This window comes from Haplochromis burtoni, unplaced genomic scaffold (assembly GCF_018398535.1).
Source record: "Haplochromis burtoni strain Fernald_Lab_line unplaced genomic scaffold, NCSU_Asbu1 Contig_1, whole genome shotgun sequence".
NCBI lineage: Eukaryota > Metazoa > Chordata > Actinopteri > Cichliformes > Cichlidae > Haplochromis > Haplochromis burtoni.
Window position 1 is genome coordinate 6,708,528 of NW_024582362.1, and position 21,309 is coordinate 6,729,836.

The 21,309-nt window shown below is 41.0% G+C and overlaps 1 protein-coding gene across 1 annotated transcript; it reads left to right on the plus strand.

Annotated features, from left to right (window-relative positions):
- Window positions 1-2,968: 2,968 nt before the first annotated feature.
- Window positions 2,969-17,870, plus strand: ankrd33ba (ankyrin repeat domain 33ba). Its single transcript, XM_005912018.3, has 6 exons — window positions 2,969-3,893; window positions 12,917-13,046; window positions 14,437-14,577; window positions 15,031-15,172; window positions 15,643-15,841; window positions 16,453-17,870. The coding sequence occupies exons 1-6, from the start codon at window positions 3,444-3,446 to the stop codon at window positions 16,996-16,998; spliced, it is 1,608 nt and encodes a 535-aa protein (XP_005912080.1). The 5' UTR covers window positions 2,969-3,443; the 3' UTR covers window positions 16,999-17,870.
- The last annotated feature ends 3,439 nt before the right edge of the window (window positions 17,871-21,309 follow it).

The following is a 21,309-nucleotide window of genomic DNA, read 5'->3' on the forward strand; positions in this document are numbered from 1 at the left end:
ATCCAAAAAAGATTGTCTTCATGTCCAAAGGGAATGTACAGTCAAAAATGCCTTGTAGTGTACCATGAATGTCTTTCCAGTAGGTCCGTAGCAAAGAACAATCCCACATAATATGGGTGTGATGTGCTCGTTGGTGTCCACAGTTTCTCCGGCACACAGGAGGATTTGCATCATAATGAGCCTTTTGACACGGAGTAATAAAGAACCTTATCATAGACTTCCATCCAAATTCCCACCAGCTGCTGGAGGAAGTACTCCTCCATTGCCGTTCCCACATCTGAGACCATTCCTCCCTTGAAACACACACCCCTCCCTCCTTTTCCCATAACATCTTCACATAGTCAGTTGAGTGGGGAAGCTTATTTATAAGAAAATTATACAAAAAGGAAATGAGTCTTGTATCGACATCCCCACTATACGCCTGTCTAAACAGAGTTACCAGTTCCACATTAGTGTTTGACATCACACCGATTGTTGTCTTTATATAATGTCTTATTTGCAAGTATCGATAAAAATTCTGTTTTTCTAGATTGTATTTCTGTTTCAGTGTGTCAAAACTAATTAAGTTCCCATCCTTAATCAAACTATTGAATGTAGATAACCCTTTAGCAGACCAACTTTTAAAATGTGAGTCCAATTTATTCGGGACAAAGTCAGAGTCGTATGCATACCATTTAAATAAAGCCAAATCCCGTTCCAATTTAAATTCTTTCACGACTTTTCTCCATACAGTAAGTGTACATGACACCCAGGGGTTGCAAACCTTGTCAATACATTCTCGAATGTTCGAATCCATCAAGACAGCTTGTATTGGAGAGGAAAACATGCTCTCCTCAATAGTCTTCCATTGTGCTTGGTAGCTTGTATCACACTAATTGACCACAGTCTTCAGCTGAGCACCCGAAAAGAATTTTTTGGTGACGGCAACACTCATCCTCCCGCCTTCTTATGTAGTTGTAAAGTTTTAAAACAAACCCATATAAACCGCGATATTATTTTATCCCATTCGTTGAGCTTACATTTGTTCTAATGTCTTCATAGGTGCTGCTTTGTTGCACAGAGTGTGGCTCTTTCCTAACCTGTCATCTTTAGAGATCCAGTTTTGTCTTTGTTGGCCAGTCTCTATGAACTGATACTTATATAAACAAACTGGTACATATATATTGGATTTCTTCTCTATTTCAGCATTCAAAGTGTTTTCTTATGCCAAGCCTCATTCACACACGCACACAAGCATTTCTTTCTATGCTGAAGCACTTTTAACGTAAGTTGCACTCCAATGGACGCATCAGGGGAAGCGCAGGGTTCAGTATCTTGCCTTGAAGAGCCGGGGATTAAACCTCTGACCTTCTTACTGGTAGAATATCTGCTCTGTGTTTTATGTGTGTTTTGGTCTAGTCAGTCACTGTGCTCAGATAGTCAGATTCCCACCATGCACTGACTGTTTTGAGCCAAAAACCAGTGGGGTTTGTTTTTGTCCAGCAGGTAATGGAATTTTTCTTGTTCTTTTTACATAAGTTTCAGGGAAATTGTGTGAAATTGTTGTTTTTTTCCCTTTCTCTCAATATAGCAAGTTTTTGTAATTATAATGTTGCAATGTCACTTTTAGGCCTCTCCCAATAAGTTTCCACAATTGTGAGCTGACTTGGTTTGAAATCTATGAAAATTAGTTGGTGAATCTGTGAAATGACATCAAATAAAAAGGGGAAATAAAAAAGGCTGCAGCTTCACCACAGATCTAAACTAACTCAAAGCTGGAGGTGAGGCATTCGAGTCTGTGATCTATTGCTCTGGTGTCTTTGAGTCCTCTGCTGCCTGAGCAGAAAGTGAAATTTCACAGCTATATATCTCTGAAAGTGCTAACAGTGACTGATACCCACACAGCAGCAGAGTGATACGACAGAGATGGATGAGCCATGGGAGAGCAGAGCTCTCAGCTGGGCGTAGATGAAAGTATAATAATAATAGGGACACACTGGGACTGTTATGCACTTGATTCTTTTCCAAAGCAGATGATGTCAGCAAATTGATGTTATTGTTACTGAGAGAAAAAAGGATACTACACTAGAGAGAATATCTTAGAATTTGAGTTTAAGACAAAATTCCCAGAAATCCTGCCTTTAAGTGTAAAGTCGAATGAAACAGTCATCAGAATCAAGCAGAGGTCAGATGTAGAGAACTAGCGCAGACAGTGTGAGCTGATATTGCTTCTGCAACATCATCTATGTGAGGTTTTCAGAACTTTTAAATCTTTTTACCCAACCAACATTGGTGACACCACATATGTAATGACAGATGGGATTAGTGTTACACTAAGTTAATTTTTTTGTAAGGTTTTGCTTATTTTTACATAAAAGGTTTCTGTGTTGAGCCCACACAGTCAGTCGTTTTGCTTTGCCCAGAGCTGAACGATATGTATTTTCCTTCCAAATTAGTGTGAAGTTTCCATGAGATGAAAGCGGTTACTCAAAAGCGTAGACACAAGCCCGTAGTTTAATACCGAGTAATGAAGGCCAATCTAAGTCTCTATTATCTGGACTGACTCATGGAAATAAGAAAGAGTGACATATATATATATATATAGAGAGAGAGAGGTGGCTGAGGATTAAAAAAAAAAGAAAAGAAAAGAAAGAACGACATTATCTCTGACTTGTAGAAAATATGATCATTAAAATTGTAGCCCTTCTTTTAACATCAGGGGCTTCTTCAGTGTTTGCTGGATTAACTAGATGCATGTCAGATACAATCTCATATTTACTTCAATCTTTTTAGTATTGCACTTAAAAGTCCAGAATTGAATACTAACTATGCTAATTCCCAAACATAGTCAAAAATCCCTATATTATCCATATTATTATACTATTCTCGGAATATTGTTTCCTATAGGGCTACAACCAGCAGTATAATCCAACACACACACACACACACACACACGCACACACACACACAGTGAGAGAGAGAGGTCCCAGTCACCTCTAATCGGATTAGGCGACTGTAGGTTAACATGCAGCTCCCTCTCTCCGCCCTAGGTGGGACGTCCCTGTGTGCCTGCACTTGTAGTCCGTTTTTCCCTTTTTTTCGCTGTAGCAACACTTTTTGAAAGTACCCAAATTGTATCTGTCTCCGGGTACCCTCGAGCCGGATAACTCATAACGAAAACACAACGTGGTTTCGTTTTGAGGACGCACTCCGTACTTGCTTACTTCGCAGGACTTTTTATGGCTCACAAATCTCCAAACTGAGAAGTGGGGTAATTTTTTTAATTAGAATGAGGAAACGAATCAAGTGTTTTATGTGATTTGGGCTCTCGAAGGCGATTTCACGGACTTTCCTCGCGCGTTAGTTTAGTTGTTGTCGTGGAGAGACAGCCAGTCTGGATGCTCGTGCGCCCTTTGCCAAGCTGCGCTCCACCCCGCGGACGGTGCCCTAGGCTCGGGGCTTAGATGGTGCTGATCACGGACGACAGGGATGGAGGAGGCGCCTCGTCGGTCCGAGTCAGACAGCTCCAGCTCCAGCAGCAGCAGCAAAAAGTCGGGGGAGACATCCGCCAAGTTCACCCGACCATAACTGAGGAGCCTCTGTCCCACTATGTGGACGAGGACTCCCTGGGCTCGTGTGAGGAGGACACTGAGGATGGAAGCGAGGACGACCATGACGAGTTCGAAGAAGTTGACTTTGAGGACCTGGATGATTGTCGGAGCATCGCGTCGGACGACTCCTTCTATCCACCGGATGATGTGTTCGCGGACTCGGAGCGCTCCCCGTCTCCGGACAGCCCGGAGCCGCTGTCTTTTTTCCAGGCGTGCTGCACCAACAACGCGGCCATAGTCCGGATAATGATCCGGCATGGTGTGAAGGAGGAGGAGGTCAAGGAGACTGACAGGAATAACAGGGTATGAAGCACACAACAGAAACTCCGAGTAACTTCACACACGTGGCTTTAGATCACCTCCACAGTGACACCAAGAGTTGTTGTAAAACGTGCATTTCGAAACAGTTTCACAAGGTTTATGTTTGGAGTTCCCAGTTATATCTAACAGTATCTTAGGCCCAGTCTTTGTGCAACAAATGCAGTCAAAGATTTTCAGACTGAAATAATTAAATCCGAGCTTTCTGGCTTACTCACCTATTTTCAATGTTCGGGAAGGTTTGACCTCTACAACTTGTAATGCATGTCATATGGAAGTCAGTGTAGCTTACATTAGTGTCTCTGTAGTTCTGTGACTTAGGCCTACATTCAGTTTACTTCTGACAGCTGTTTTTGCACTTTTCCTCTGCTTTGTTTATTTTCATAATGAGCTCACACCTTTATCTGATAGGCCTTTCTGAAAGGCCTCTATGTGTGAGTTTCTGTGTGTATGCCTGTGTGTGATGACAGATCTCAGTTTATGAGGAGCTAGAATGCTCAGGCGCTTTAAAAAACACTGAAGGCTCTTGTGATTTTTGAGGAAACACACCACTCCTTTCTGCGCGTGTGGTCATGCAGGCGTATTTATGTGTGAAACAGAAAGTGCTTCTAAGGTTTTATGTATCAGGCCTTCATAACAAAAATCATCTGGTCTTTAGCAGGCATTAAGCAAATATAGCGTCAGAAGAGCATGTTATAGATTGTCTATATTTATTTATTAAAAACTTGTGAAAAACTAAGTACAGCCCAAGAATATCTGGTAATATCAAATTTCCAGCTATGGCTTGAAGAAATTGTTTTTCTGTGTGACCTTATCATTCATTTGTGTGCAGCTTTTATAAGTTACACTAGTGTCTCTAGGTCTGGACTGGGCCATTGCAACACCTTGATTCTTTTCTTTACAGCTGTGCTGTTGCAGATTTGCTGCTGTGCTTGGGATCGTTGCCCTTTGCATGACCCAATTTCCGCCAAGCTTTAGCTGTCGGACGCTCGGCCTCAGATTTGAATCTAGAGAACTTTGGTGTACAGAGTTAGCACTGGCTGCTAGATGTCGAGGACCTGTGGCTGCAAAACAAACCCAAATTATCACACCTCCCCCTATGTGGTTGACAGTTGACATGTGGCGTTTGTGCTGACACACTATGTTTGGTCCTCAAATGTAGCACTCTTCATTATGGTCAAACATCTCCACTTTGGTCTTATCTGTCCGAAGTCTTAAATAAGTCCCAAACCTAAGCTGTGCTGGCATTTCTTTTTAGAGTAAAAAGGGTCTTTCTCCTGGCAACCTTTCCAAACAAGTTGTAATTGTTCAGTCTTTTCCTAATTGCATTGCTATTTAACATGCTAATTGTAGCTGTGCTTTTATAGAGGTGTTCACACGTGCTAATGATCAGTTAATCAAGTGGATTTGATAAGCAGGACCGAGTGTCGACATATGCTCTGAATTCACATAACGATGCACTTAGTTTTTCATGAACTGCGTTTGTATTTTGGCTGACACAGTGTAATATGTCATATTTTGATGTACTATGGAGGTTATATTTACCTGATTTTACGACCTGCTAAGGACCAGATGATTTTTTTTATTGTGTCCTGAAGGAGGGTGCACTTTCTTTTTCACATGACAGTGAACGACTATTACTTCAAATGCATTAACTTATATTTTACGTGGATTCATTTTGTATGAGTCTGTGAGTAAACGTATTATATATATCAATGAGATGAGAGTCTGAACCAGGATGCATTTTAAAACCATAAAGTTCAGAATAGGATTGGATCCATTTCCGTTACAGCTGGCTGCATTTCAAATATGTCTTATAGAATTAAGCGCTAGCATAAACCAAATTATATGTCAGTTAATTATGTGAACCAGATTGTCCTCTTCAGTGGTTTTGATCAATGATCCTAATAAACTAAAATGAATGTTAGTTTTCATCTATTTGCAGTGGAATCAATCTGCATCGCTTCAGTCCTGCCAAACAGCTGCAGCCCAGGGCAAAGAGATAAATCCACAGTGATGGCATGCTATACTTGTATTTATTCATCAGGACATTTCAATAATTGTAATTGAGCTGGCCTTCAGTGTGGGGTAAGGCAGCACATGTCAGTCACCATTGTCTTTGTGGCTTTACTTAGTGAAAGTTGGAGAATGGCTTTAGCCCAGTGCCAAGCAGCACACATGCCTAGATCTTTACACAAGGAAAAAAGCCAAATATATAAGCATAGTTTTCTGCTGTTTGCAGCTAGTTTAAGCTGAGAGGATGAAGTTTCACAGCACTGTAGATTCAGATAAGGAGCGCTTTTGTGGTCTTATATCACAAATCTGCTTCTTTGACCTAGAGGCCGACCCCATCTGTCGCTTCTTACATTTCACCTCCCTTTTTTCTAAACATCTGTCTCTCATCATCTCCTACCCCTCCTTATTTCTCTGCATTTACATAGTGCATCCAGTCATGAGAACATGGAAAGGAGTCCTTGTGACCTGAACATATGTGTATGTTATAAAGTATATAACAGGGAAAAGGTCAAAGGTCCTCAAGGCACTTTGAAACGGAAGACACATGCTCGCATTTAGTGTGTGTTTGAGTGTAGCTGCAGTGAGAGATATCGGAAAAGAGACTTCCAGATGACTAGGATGTGTGGTTGTGCATGTACCATTAGCTTTGTCGTGCCCTGTGACCTTGGGGATATGCACATACTCAGAGACACAATACAGGTTAGGTAACACATCTACTGGAAACACATCCTGACACAGATGTCAGCGTCTTAATATAGCTTCATCAAGTGGCATGTAAAACAAAGGCGGTTGTTACATCCCTGGCCTAGTCTGAGTACAACATACACGCCACTTCCTCTGTCACTAATCATCAGTTTTTCAAAACTTGATAAGCTCCGTAGACGCACGTATGAGTGTATGTTGCCTAGTTTAGTCACTATTTCAGGTCATTTCCTCTGGTCCCCTCCAAAAGGAAAGCTAAGCTGGAGCAGCGGTCCCCAACCTCCGGACCGGTCCGTGTGTCATTTGGTACTGGGCCTTGAGAGTTGAGGCTCGGGTGTGAAATTTATGGTTTTTGGGGGTCTTATCATTAACTCGGTTTCCTTGGGTCTTTTCCTGTGTTGTAGTTGTGTGTCTTATTTTGAAATAAATATTTGCTCGTTACCATAGCGACCAGAGAGTATGAAGGGGCAGAGAGGAGGATGTTACTCTCAATTTTGTTGCCGCATTTGAGGAAGACGCTTCTAAGTTACACAATTACACAATTAATTTGCGTTTATTATTGTCTTGGTCGTATCATTTTATTTTGTTGTATTTATCCACGACACCTTAAAGGGCGGTCTGTGAAAATAAGATTAAGATTAAGATAACCTTTACTAGTCCCACACGTGGGAAATTTGTTACGGGTAAAATATTGTCGGACATTAAACTGGTCCGTGGCGCAAAAAAAGTTGGGGACCACTGAGTACAAAGTCTGCTGCAGACTTGCAGCCCAGAAACTGTGAGAGATTCTGTGTTGTGCAAACAGGTACTTCTGCAGCATGGATGTTTTCCAGTAAAACGATTAAAAACCAGAGTGTAGTTAAAAGAGAAAGAGAACAAAAGTTTCATATGGCCCCTCAGGAATTCAAGGGGAATTTGACAACATTGATTCACTGAACACTTGAAGCCTCCACTTTTAGTCAAATGTTTTGTGGTATTATGAGAATAACTTGTGAAGGTTATGAGAAGGCTTATCCTCTAAAGGATATTTTTCTTCAGAACCACTGCTGTCATAAAACAATTAACTTTTGATGCCCGTTTTTCATTTCCCAGCATGTTTAGGAGGCCTTCTTAGTTCTTGTGAAAACTCACATTTGGTGTCAACACAGGCTTTGAAAAGCAATAAAACTGCATTTTCTGCTGCCAAGTGCACATATTGAAACTTAATTAAATGTCTGCATTCTGAATTTAGGAATAAACATAATGACAAGTATGTGTGTTTAATGTGTATCCAATTTTCCAGTGATATGATTGCAGCACACTTTATCAAAATCTCCATGCTCTCATTGCGACTTTGTGGCTGACGTGATGGATTAAATGTCAGTAAATTATCGTCATTCTCATGTTAAAAGTAAAAGAATAATATGGTCATGGTACACATTAGTGGTAATTCTTCTAGCGTTCAGGTATCAGCTCTGTCCTCAAAGCCCATCTGACCCTGTTTACTACACTGTGTGTTCCCCTCGCAATCAATTGGGTAATTTGTCATGCTCATATGTGCACTCAGTAAACACGCACAGAATCCTATCAACCTGATTTATACACAGATCAAATATAATAATTCCAAATTTCCAAATAGATTGGGGTCAGTTGACAAACCAGGACAGATACGGTATGTTTCATCTGCTGAGAGAGCCAGCAAAGTCGCCCAACAGAAAGAACAGCTGACCAACACACGTATCGACCAACAAGCCGGCAGGCAGATAGACTAAATGAAGCATAGTCAGATAGAGACAGAAATGTGGCACTGCAGATGGTAGCGAGCTCGACGCTGCTAGCAAATACTGATGAGTGGAAAAATCAAAGCGACAGTCATACACATCTGATTTGATACAGTTGTGTGAACGCTCAGCTGCAGACAGAAAGAAATTTAACAGGGGCGATATTGACAGAAACATGGCCTGGTATGTCTGTGTCCGTGGTGTGTCTGACGGATGTGAATGAGGGTGGTCTTTAGCATGTGGCTCATGTGTACTGAGGTTTCCTGTAAAATTAAAAATGAATTGAATGTTTTCATTTTGATTTATTCACATGTGGTTTGCACAGGCTGCAGACATGCAGGCTGTCTGCTACAGTTAGGCTTCCATAAGTGCAGAAAGTAGTCAGAATAGTTCGCTGAAGAAGGCGGCATGTGTTTGGACATACACCTTTAAGTCACTCCAGGGTAAAGAGCAATACAACCGGAAAGAGAGCTGCTTTTTAGCAAGTTTCTAATTGGAAACATGCTTTCCTATTTATATTGATATGTATTAAGTAAGGCTTTTATTTGAGTGCCAACTTTTCCACCACTGCAGAGTGATTGAAATCACAGGACACAGCGGCCGTTCTTTGGATTATCAACACTTTTTCACTACGTACAAACTATGCAGCTCTAAAATTTATAACTGGCTGCTTAAAAAGATGCAGTTTCTCTTTTCTTTTAGGACCAGCATAAATCAAAAAACGTATCCACGGTGAAGATAACGTGGTACTACTGCAAACATATTTATTGTGTATCAAGGAATTTTAAAGGTTACACTGGGTATTGCATCGTATTGTGTCATCTTCTTTGGAACCAGTCTTTGGAGTGTTGCCACATTAACTGCAGATACATGGTTATGTTTCTCCCTCCCCCCCTGTCTCCGTGTCTTTCTGACTGATAAGGCTAAGCCTTTCTATTCCTAGCACTGGATATTCCTCAGATTACTTAGTGTGTTAGTGTGTTAGTGTGTGTGTGTGTGTGTGTGTGTGTGTGGTCATCTAAGTCCAGGCAGTCCAGTGTATGTGTGTATGCGTGCCCGCTCATCAGAATACACATTATAATCTTGATTGCAAGATGCAAGTTTTAAATCGAGTGATGCTAGAATTCTTCAGCCTAATCTTGTTAAGACCTGTGCACGCATTTGATCAACATGGTCTCTGCTGAAAATTCATTTATTTATGTTTTATTATATAAGAGCACCCTGTTTGACCTAATAATTTCAGCAGCTGATGATATTTTTGAAAGACGTTTTTAGCTAGCTTCCATTATTTTCCGAATGCAACATAAACCTGACACCATTCATGCTCCAACATGTTAATGCTATGAAGTGATGGATGACTTTTAAGTGCTTTCTACTAAACCTATTTGGAACATCTTTCAGTTTTGACTGTGCACAGAAGAACCTAACAGTAAATAGTAACATTTGGCATTAGTTAAGACATTTTCAATGTATTCAATGCAATTACTTTACTTGAAAAGAAAAGGTCAGTATGAGAATGAGTGATGTCACAGGGGACAGTGAGGACATGTGTTGATGTCCATCAGCAACCGGTCTGCAACTTCATTTGACCTAAAGACAAAATACCCAATCCCCCTGAGAATTCTCGTTAATTGATTGAATTGTTGATTATAATGATGCAAACCTATGCTTTTGATCACATTCTTTTTTTTTCTCATGATGGAGATTTTCCAGTTTCCTGTCATTATTTGCCCATTTATGACAATCGAGGAGGGGGAGGTTGGTCTGATGCTGGTATACAGCCTATATATCTGTACGTTGCTGCGCTCCATCATTGTCAGCAGCTACCATTAACGTGCATTATATAACTGATTGCAGTAGTGTGTATGACAGGAATGTAACAAGTACGTCGGGCGGTTGGGATAAATAAAGAAGCTTGTATGTGTTTATACCTGTGTGTGACAAAGGTTCGCAAGGAAAACAAAAACAAAGTCAGACGATTTAGATTGCTCGAGACATGCTGCAGGGCGTGCTGCTAAAGTACATCACATCACAACCGGAGGGCTGCCAAGAATGTGTGTTTGCGTATGTGAGAAAGCGTGAGAGACACAGACAAGGTCTACGTGAGAGTGTCTAAGCAGAGGGAACTATTTGAAGCTGTGCCAGTGTAAGTGAACTTCTCTGAGACAGTCCAGTAGTTACTCTGCAGGACCTTTGTCAGCTGTTTTTCTCAGATGTGCCAAAATTAGTGCGACTGTGTCTCCAACTGACTTGTTTTAGTTCACAGTTCAGTGTTTAATACGGCTAAGGTCCATGTCCTGTAAAATCTGAGGGATAATTGAACCTCTCTTCAACCTCAACCAAAAGCTTGTCTCCTATATTTTAATAGGAATCTCAGTGTTCAGTGTGATGTGTCTGATTAACACAAATAAAGCCAATGCTTAAGCAATCCTACCCGCACTGTGACAAAAAGCTATAATTAAATGATTTATCAAAACATTATATTTATTGGGTGCAAAGACATACGGTTGAAGCCTATTAAATTAGAGATAATTGAAACACTCTGCGACTTAAAAAACGAAACACTGTGATTTTTCTTGAGGTTTTTCTGTTTTGACTATAATTACCAGCCTATGAATATGCATAAATTTGAGAGGTTTATATAAATCTTCGGGCCTTATCCGTACCAATCTTCATTTGTTTTTATATTTAAGATTTCATACTGAGATTACTTTCGATTGCATTCATGCCAGAGCTGAAAAGATTAATTAGGGGAATAACACCGTGTGCTTGGAAACCAAGATTAAAAACGTATTGTGCCAAAAAGGTGCAAAGCATCAGGCTGGTCTGTCATAAAGAGAACACCACATTTTAAAAGGAATTGAGTGTGAAAGGTAATAGTATAGGGTTACCTTGACGATGTGTAGTATAAGTTGAGATATACGAGTCTCTGTGGTCAACTTGACCTCGTTTTATTTTAGCACAGTTGACATTTTGTGTTACTGCAAATGCAAGACAGAACAAAAAAGTACTACAGTATTACTCAGTGTATAAACCTGTAGCAGAATACATGTGCAACGTGCAGCTGAAACATGACAAGGAGTAGGTCTGACTTGTTCTTTTTAGCACTCCTGGCTTTAATACAGCATATTTAGATAGTTTATTTAGATTTAAAGTCCGGGTAGGGTCTGGTAGCTTGTTAAGTAATGAACATGTTGTTTGCCTGTCAGCTCCAAATTCAGAATTCAGAGAATGCCCCCTTTGTTTCTTCTCCTTGCTCATCTGGATTGCCTATAATCAGGCTACACGAATTTCTAGTTGCGCACAATTATTTTGTTTTTTTTCTTCTTCTTACTCAACAAACTTGTTGTTAGCTGACAGCTGTGGCACCCAGTGTGGTCTTGTGCTGCTATAGCCCAGCTCCTTCAAGGTTTCATCTGTTGTGCATTCTGAGATGTGTTTATTTGTGTTACTGTTGCATTCTTCTAATTATATTTGTAAGCTGGCTTATGAGAAGAAGTCTTGTCATTTTCCTCTGACCTCTGGCGTCAACAAGGCATTTTGGCCCTCAGAACTGGCTCTCGTGAGATATTTTCTTTTTTGGGATCATTCTTTGTAAGCGCTGAAGGTGGTTGTGCAGGAAAATCACAGTTTATCAGCAGTTTCTGAAACACTCAGACCAGCCCATCTGGCACCAACAACCATGCCATGTTCAAAGTCTCTTAAGTCACCTTTCTTCCCCATTCTGATGCTTGGTTTGAACTTCAGAATGTCGACTGCACCGTATTCGCTATTCCCTAAGTGTGCTGAGTTGCTGCCCAGTGACTGCCTGATTAGATATTTGTATTTATGAGAAGTTGAATAAATGTAACTAATGAAGTGTCATATATGTTGTATATAATATTATTAGATTTATTTATTATTTTATATTCAGCATCTATCTGTCTGTCTGTCTGGCTACATATAAAGTATTGCCTGTATATCTGTGAAGATACATCACCTGAGAACGCTGAGTTCCTGAATTCTGCTCGCTCAGTCAGCTTGTTTGTCTTGGCCAAGGAAGTGTGCACCTTCCAGAAAGTACACAACTGTTGCTGGAGTTTTCCAGTGTCAAACACTCACCAGGCCTCATAGAGTTTCACCCACAGACTAGCCTTTACACATTTTTCCACACACATATAAAAGAGCAACTATTCTGGCAGAAAAACACATCCACAAAAAAGTACACAACAACATCAGACAGGAAGATAGCTTTTTTGAGTTTAAGGTTTCTCAGCGAAAACACAACAGATGTCATGTTTAATCACAGATATTAGTTTTGGGAACTGCACACAGGTTCACTGGTCTTGTGGATTTTTACCGGCGCTGCCTTGATGGCATTTTTCTGCAGACTGCTTCGTATATGTCAGCACTTTATTGCAGTTTTGCTTCACCTTCTTTTTCGTTCACCTTAGCGATTTTGCTGATTCTAACCTTATATATATCTCTCCCTTCTCTTTTTCTTTCAACTGTTCTATCTCTTTTTCCTGCCCTGTCACTTTTTCGTCTCAGATAGGACTACTGGTTGCGTGCTACCAAGGTTACGTGGATGTCGTCATAGCGCTGTCTCAGTGTCCGTACCTAGATGTCAACTGGCAGGACAGCGAGGGAAACACGGCTCTGATCACTGCTGCGCAAGCAGGTAACACATAACCATATAATCACAGCTCGCAGTAGTCAAATACACACACTGACAGGCTGATTCACAGTCTTGCTAGACTCTTACATGTACAGAAACAAATACTGTACACACGCACAAACACACACACACACACACACACACAATATGCTGATACAGATGAACGCACATATGAGCACCAGAAAAACACAAGTTTGAACTGGCTCTATGTTCAAACTTGTGTTTGAACATAGAGCCAGTGACTATGTTGTTTGACCAGTCGTATGATATCAATGATTTCCTTCAAAAATATTGTTAGCAAGTGTGAATGCATGATGGGAAACTGATTTTCAAGGCATTTTCTTATAGTGTTGTAGCAGGGCTGCTCATTTTACTCATTTACTTTAAATATAGACTGTAAATAGAAGATGGATGTAGCCACCATGACACCCAGTGGTTTTTAAACTATGATTCTGAAGCCTCTAAAGTTTGGCATTTTTGTCAACGCCTATCCTAATTTTTTGGTGCCATGAGTAGCCATATTTGCACGAGAGGTTGTAGAGTTTTCAGCACATTAGTTTTAGTTAATGCTAGCCATCTAGGTAGGAAAGAGGCATCCCTGCACCAAGGCAAGAGGTCAGCAAACTGCGGCTCAGCTCGCAAGCCACGGGTTAGAATTAGGGTTAACCATAACCCTATTAATACATATACAGTATGTATTAATTTGTCCTCTTTCAGTTATATCTGTAATCTGCCCCCCTGTCCCCGTCACCTTCGTTTCCTGCTCTTTTCCTCCCATTGTTGGGTAGGTGGAGCTAAAATGGCTCTTTTGATACTGAAGGCTACCGACCTACTTAGACTGTACCAGATGCAGATACCTGCATCACTAGTAACATATATATATTAATACTTGAATTTCACTTACAAAAACTTAAGAACATATATATTGGATGGTCTGTTACTATAATGAACTGCTCAGCAAGCTGTGTTATTTGTTAGGGAATTATATCAACAACCTCTAAATAAAAGTTGAGGACTAGTGACTCTGATCAGCTGAGCTGGCTGTCAAAACATGGCGGTCAATCAGAACTTTAGAAACTACTTTCGACTTGCTACAAGGGGGTAACTCTGCATGTTTACACATTTAGCAGTTTTACATCAAATGCCCTTCTTAATGCAAAAGGGAGCTGTGTCTCTGGCTGAATTGAACCAGTAAACCTTTACTTGCAGACTGAAATGCCTAGCTAGAGACCAGGTTGTAATTCTGTATCTGCTGTAAAGACATTTTAATGCAGAAGTCTTTAGGAATTGCCTCGGTTTTATAGCCAGCCTCGAGTGGCCATTGCAGGATCTGCAGTATTTAGCACCTCTGTCTGACCAACAGTAACTATTTTCCGTCTCTCTGTTACTCTAGGCCACATAACAATCACCAACTATCTGCTGAACTACTACTCTGGGTTGGATATAGAGAGAAGAAACTGTCACGGCTTCACCGCCCTAATGAAAGCCGCCATGCAGGGCAGGGTGGAGTGCGTGCGCTCGCTCATGTTGGCAGGTAAGGAAATGCGTTTAATTTAATTAAATGCACGAAACTCTGTAGCAGTGCTATACTTGGAATGGGTTAGATTATAACTGCAGAAAATGTTATTTTCAGAAATTTGGCGAACAGATGGACAATTTGAATACGTAAACAGTAATTTATTTATTTATTTTTTAGTCATAACTAGGATTTATGTTGAGGTTTGATGCCAAAGCATAACAGCAGGAGGTTTAAATGTCAGGATGGATTTAATTTCAACGTATTTTTTTCCCCAAATAATGGACTTCTTACGCATTTACACAAATCTGCTAACTGACCCTGTGAGAGTGCTGAGTACACAAGTTGCAGTGAGCATAGCGAGACAGCTTTTGGCCACAAACTCACTCTGTCCCCACCTTGTTATCTTTGAGCTTACATGCTTGTGTATCCACAAATTCAACTTTTTCCTGTCTTCTTTGTGTCCATCAGGAGCTGCCCTGAATGCAAAAGACTTTGGCCGCCAACTGACTGCCAGGGACTGGGCCTTGTTTACAGGCCGTTATGAAACTGCATGGGTGATGACGCGCTTAATAGAACGGCCTTGTCCACACCAGTACTGTGATACATACAGGTACAATTCACAGCTAGCTGTCTAAGATGTGCAAGTCCTTGTTTATGACGGCATTTTCTAAACTGATTTCCAAGAGAAGAAAAAATCGCTGACCCTTTGTTGAATTTACTGCCCTGCTCACTTGTTATCTTTACATGGAGTTATGAAAAGCTGTGTGCAATTATGAGGTACCTGCTGTCCTCCTTTTCTTTGCATCCTCTCCACAAAAGCAGCTTTCTGAGCTTTCTGTTTACATCATCTCGCCCTGATAGCAGGCTGTGTAGCAAATAAATAATTGTGACTCTGCTTCAGATTATGTAGCCATCATTAGTGTTTCTAGACAAGCCTTGCTTGAGAAAGGTCAGTGCAAGTTACCACTGACTCATTAAAAAGAACAGAACATACAATATTACACATTCAACACAAAAAACACAACACAAATGCCTTTTCGTCTCTCGGTGCATGAACTGATGTCAGTATTGCTCTCCCAGTCTAGAGTGGCGCCCGCTGGCATCACTGGTGGCCAAATCCCAGGAGCCACGCGGCTGTTTGAAACGCTTGTCGGACACCATGCGCAACATCTTCAACATCGCAAATGTCACCAACCCGGAGGACGAAGGCGCCATCGACCACATGGTTTCTATTACGACTGGCATTAGGAGCCCTTTCATCGCTGTGGCATGCCGCACAGTGAGTGACTAAGCTCTAGAATTTATTTATTCTATTTATTGATTTATTTATTAATCCTCTTCAGCCTTCCTCACAACAAGTATTTCTCAATCACAGCCTCAGCTGAGGTATTGAATGAGTATAAACGCTCTGTGGTAAGGTTGCTCTCTGTGTTATTCAATGATGTGTGCTTATACTCGGCAAACTTTGAGATACCAAAACTGTTTTTCTTATCTTCAGATGAAGCCAAATGTTTTTGAACAGTATGAAAACAATCTTCCACAGACTTGGCTTTTGAAATCATAAAGTCAAATGGTAAAGTCATTTTGTCACCGTATAGTATAAAACTTGTGCTTATACGTTAATGATCATATTATGGTAATAACACTTAAAATGTGGCACTAATTTATCATTTATTATATCAACCAATTCTGTGATTTCCCTAAGGATTAGTTCATAATAATTGAAGGAAATGATTAACACCAGCCTTATCCGCTAAGAGGGTTATTCGTGTGAGATTAACTGTCTGCAATACCGAAAACAAAGGCATGATTGGCATCCAGAGTCACCAGTATTGCTGCTGCAATGCTGCTGATATCAGTACCAATCAGACTCTGCTGGTTTTGTTTCAGGTGTGTCCTGACAGTCCTCCGGGTGTGGGCAAACGGCGCTATGCGGTCCCAGAGATCATTCGCCAGCAGCGCGCCAAGGAGCTTCGCTCCATCAACCCTGACAGGGTGGACAGCCATCTCAGACTCTTTGAGAACTCCCGTGTGACTCTGGTGACCAAGAACTCAGCAGGTCGCCGGGCCAGCCTTCAGGCTCAGAGCCTGGTGCCTCGGCACAGGAGCTCCAGCTTGGGTTTGGTGTCTTATAACCAAGCCATGGAGCTACGGAGAACAAGCTTGTTGCCCATGCACATGGTGCTGAGGAGGAGCAGTGTGAGGCCAGGCTTCACCATACCCAAGGTGAGAGTGTCCAAGGCCCCACCGTCCACTTATGAGCCGGCACAGGTTCGGAGGAAGAGCAGCTCCAAAGATGGTGGGGGGAACTTTCTGCAGGTTCCAAAGTGGCGATACAAGGAGCTAAAGGAAGAAAGGAAAAAAGCAGAGGAAGCAGAGAGAAAGAGGCTGGAGGCTGCAACGAGGAGACATATTGCTACTGGGAAAAAGAAATAATATCATTACCTCAGAGGATATCGTGTGAACTAAACCCCCCACCCCCCTCCAAACAACAAAAAAACATACGGGCCAAGGTGTCCGACAGATCTGGCGTTTATGGTTTTCAGCTTTACACAGTTAGGTGCACAGGGTGAGCTCAGAATTACCAGCAATGTTTGGATGCTGACCGACCTCTTTAAAAACGGCTGTCTCTATAGCGACAGCGTTAGAAGTGCACAACGCTGACGTCAAACAGCGAATACCCAGGGGATTTGATACTTGAAATGTTTTTAAGCTAATTTATTTTTCATATTTATTGCTTTTTAATGGATGGCCGGGCCTATATTTTCTTATGCCTTGGGTGCTCATTACGCCGGTGTTTTTGTAGTACGTTGCACTGTGTTGAAGCAGAAGACAATAACACACACTCTGAAACTGAAACCTACTGCAGAAAAAAATGTGTTAATTAAAAGCAGTTTATTAAAAAATATATCTTTTAAGTCATTCGGCGAGGAGTAATAATGATCTCGTCATTACTGGCTGAGAAAGCAAAGCAAGATTTGTAATGAATCTCGTGACGTCTGCCTGACAATATTTTAGATGCTTTCTTCTTTTGCTTTACAGTGACAAACCCTGAATGTATTTAACGTATATATTTTATATGTAGAGAGAGAAATTTAAATGCTTTTGATGACATTTTTCAATTAAGGGTGAAGACTGAAATGTATAGCTTTTGAATCTGACAGGTTGGGAAGAAATTTTTAGATTACTTCCTGCGCATTTACCCTTCATAACCCAATTAACCCTTTAAAGCCAAGTGTATCATGCTTATTATATCATGTTTATCAGTGCGATATCCATTTATCCTTTCCAGGGTTGCTGGAGCCTATCCCAGCTGTCATAGGGCGAGAGGCGGGGTACACCCTGGACAGGTCGCCAGTCTGTCGCCAGTCTAACACACAGGGACAGACGACCATTCGCACTCACATTCACACCAATGGGCAATTTCGATTTTTTATTAAACCTATCCCCACAAAGTGCATGTCTTTGGACTGGGGGAGGAAGCCAGAATACCCGGGGAGAACCCACGCAAACTCCACACAGAAAGCCCCTGCTGGCCTGATGGTGGAATTGAACTCATGACCTTCTTGCTGTGAGGCAACAGTGTTAACCACTGTGCCACCGTGCTTCCCTCAGTGTGATATCCCCCTCCCAAAAAAAAACATACATAAATTGCACATTTTTAAAGTAATGTAAATTGCAAAAAAACAAAAAACCAATGCCTGATGTAGCAATTATGTGCAAATTAATGTATACATGTATTTTTTATTCAATCAGAAACTAAACAGTCAGTTAAAAAAAGAATTTTCTGGTAATTATTTCATGGCCCAGGCTTTAAAGGGTTAACACAGATCATAGCTTAACTTCACGTAGTGACTGGGAATGAGTCGTGTGCACAAGGTGTGGATGTTGCGAATGAAATAAAGTTTCTACTAACAGTGACCGTGGACTCAATTAACCTAGCCTTATTGATGATTTATAAATGCCTCAGCCATGTAGTGCTAGAAAAGTAATCTCAGTCTTCTTTTTGATCTCCATAGCATTTTTAGGGGCTCCGCTCAGGGGGAGAAAAACAACAAAACACTACATGCAAGTTTTGACATACAAAGGAGAGCCTGAAGTGATGATGTGTAACACGTGGCCACTCTGATCATAAAAACAGCCAACCCATTATAGAGCAGAGAGGTCAGTTTCCTGCTATGACATTAAAACAGTGAAAAATAATGGGGTGAAAAATAACCGTGATTTAAACCCACAGAGCCACGGGGAGCGCAGTGATATAACATTGTCTGGAATTTCAAGAGCACAATTTCACGCTTCTAACTCCTCATGGCGATTGGGGCTTAAGTGCTATCCAAGAGCGTGTGTCTAATATACATGGTGATGAGTTGCTAAGGGGTTACAAGGGCACTGCACAGCCAAATCGTTTCTTCAAATAAACTTCATTGACTTCAGAGTGGCAATCTGCTTAGATACTGCCCAGAGGAAATAATTTGAACATGACAAAAGAGGAGCGAGCTGCACATTTACTTGAACTCTACACTTCAGAAACTCTAAGTGGCTCCAGGATTAGCATATTTAACATTAACATGTTTTATATGAAAATGGATTTTTGCTGGCAGAGCCGTTTGCAGTTTGTCACGAGTCAACCGAGGTTAACTTGCCATGAATAAAAGCCAAATTCATTTACATTAGACTTTTGTGTTTGTCTTTTGTCAGTCAGTCAACTTTTTTAAAGGTTTCTGTGGAATAACAGAATGCAGTTTTTAGAGTCATTACAGGCTTATGTCTCTGTGCCGTTACAGCTTGTTCACAAATCCCATTTTCACACAAACAGAAAGCTCCGTGTGAGTGTGTGGTGCAGGGAACGGACAAAACCTATTAGCCCTGAATGAATCAGATCATATTTAGGTCATCGTTGTAGTTCAAACAGCTGTTGGCTAAGATTGTAACCTGGGATTATGAAGAGCCACAGGCTTGGTCAGCACCACCCCTACCCCACGACCCAAATCTCTCACAGAAATTTTAGAAGTGTCAAAATAAGTAGCGCACCGTCCACTGGTAGTGTGACAGTTATTATGTCATGCTGGGATGCTACAGGCTGGGATTGAGACAGGGTGACCTGATTCCGCGTTGGCACTGAATGAGAGCTTCTTCCAATCCTGTGAAATTGATGGGGAATCCTCAGCAGGGGCCCTCTGCTGGTTGGTTCTAGTATAACATGTGAGGCTTTTAAGTTGAAAAGACTAAAAAAAAGACCCTTTCTAAAAGGTATACAAACATTTGAGCTGGTTGGATTTATTTTTTGTCTTTATTAAATCTCAGGAAGTGGTCCTGCTGTGGGCATCCTCCTTAAAATTGATACCAGCGCTTTTATTTTGAATGTGTGCTTGTATGCTTTGCCCACTGCAAGCGATATGAGTGACTTCTGCCAAATAATACCACAAAAAATAAAGAAGAAAGAAAAACATGGTATGCAATAAAACATGTTAATGACATGGATTGTGAACAAGTTTGAAATTTTATTCAGATCTGAGGCCTTATTATAAACAAAAGTTCAAAAATATTATCATTATATTCACAATTCTTTCAAATTTAGCAAGAACCACATATAATCAGTGACACAACCGGTAGAGTTAGAGGAATATAGTCATTTCTTTGAAAAAAAAACAAAGTATTCTGAAATGATAGCGTGATGCAGTCAGGGGTAAAGTAAGGTCTTCTCAAAGAACAGCATTCTTAAAAGCTGAAAACGATTAATAAATGATAACGTCTCACAATCCAATCAGCATCAGAACTACCGACAATGTGAGATCCTAAAGCGGCCTCACTCTTAAAAGTAAGAAAAACTTTACAGGGAGCAACTTTCTTTCGTAAAAGACAGCCATTTTTCCCCAGGAGTTTTGATAAGACCAAACTTGACACAAAGCACTAAGCTACACTTTCTGTCAGACATTTCCAGCAGCAATACTTGGTTGGTTTAACAGAAAATCCCACTGATGTACAGTACGATTCATGGTGTCCCACAAGGCTTAGAATGGAAAGGAAATGGGACAGAGGAGAGCTTGCAGTTTGTTTTTTTCTTAAAGTGGAGCCAAAATGTCACCGTAATTTGGCCATTTCAACCATTCTGCCTTATCATTACCAGTGACCGTGCACAAAGTCCAAAAAACGTTCTGACCTGGCTGATAAATATCTTTTGCTCTCTGTGCCACCTGTGGTCTGAGTAAACCATCGCACTAAAGCAAGGTTTTTGAGGCGGCTCCGTCGCAGTAATGACCGGCCTCATCCTGCTCAAGTCTCCTTTAATATTCCTGAGAGCCACATGGCCAGCAGTTGGTAGTGTATACTTTGGACTGATATAGTGATTCCAAATGAGAATGAGTTGGTGCTGAGGGCAAACAGCGACTTAACAACAACCTTGTAGCCTGCTGAAGGAGTCAGACAAGACAGGTGACCTATTTTACCTGCTGATACGCAACTACAAGAAGTCATTTTGGATATCTCTCCTAACAGGGAGGCCAGTGGCTTCTTACTGGGCAGCGACAGGAACCGACCTGAAGCAATTAACGAGTGAACGGCTCAACTCTTTCTCCTTAAAAATGGCATTTGACCACCTCCATCGAACCATAGAGATGTGGTTCGATGACTACTAGAATAGTTTCCATGTTTTTCCAACAGCAGCTGCATAGGCAAAGACTAACCCGTCTATTCTCTGATGCAAACCCAGACATGTTGTTCTATAAGCATGCCTGAAATATACAGAAA

Bases quoted from the DNA above. Each gene is read 5' to 3' on its own strand.
- ankrd33ba (XM_005912018.3), top strand. From the start codon at position 3,444: ATGGTGCTGATCACGGACGACAGGGATGGAGGAGGCGCCTCGTCGGTC. The intron at 13,047-14,436 runs GTAACACATAAC...CTGTTACTCTAG, and splicing joins GATCACTGCTGCGCAAGCAG to GCCACATAACAATCACCAAC. The intron at 15,842-16,452 runs GTGAGTGACTAA...GTTTTGTTTCAG, and splicing joins TCGCTGTGGCATGCCGCACA to GTGTGTCCTGACAGTCCTCC.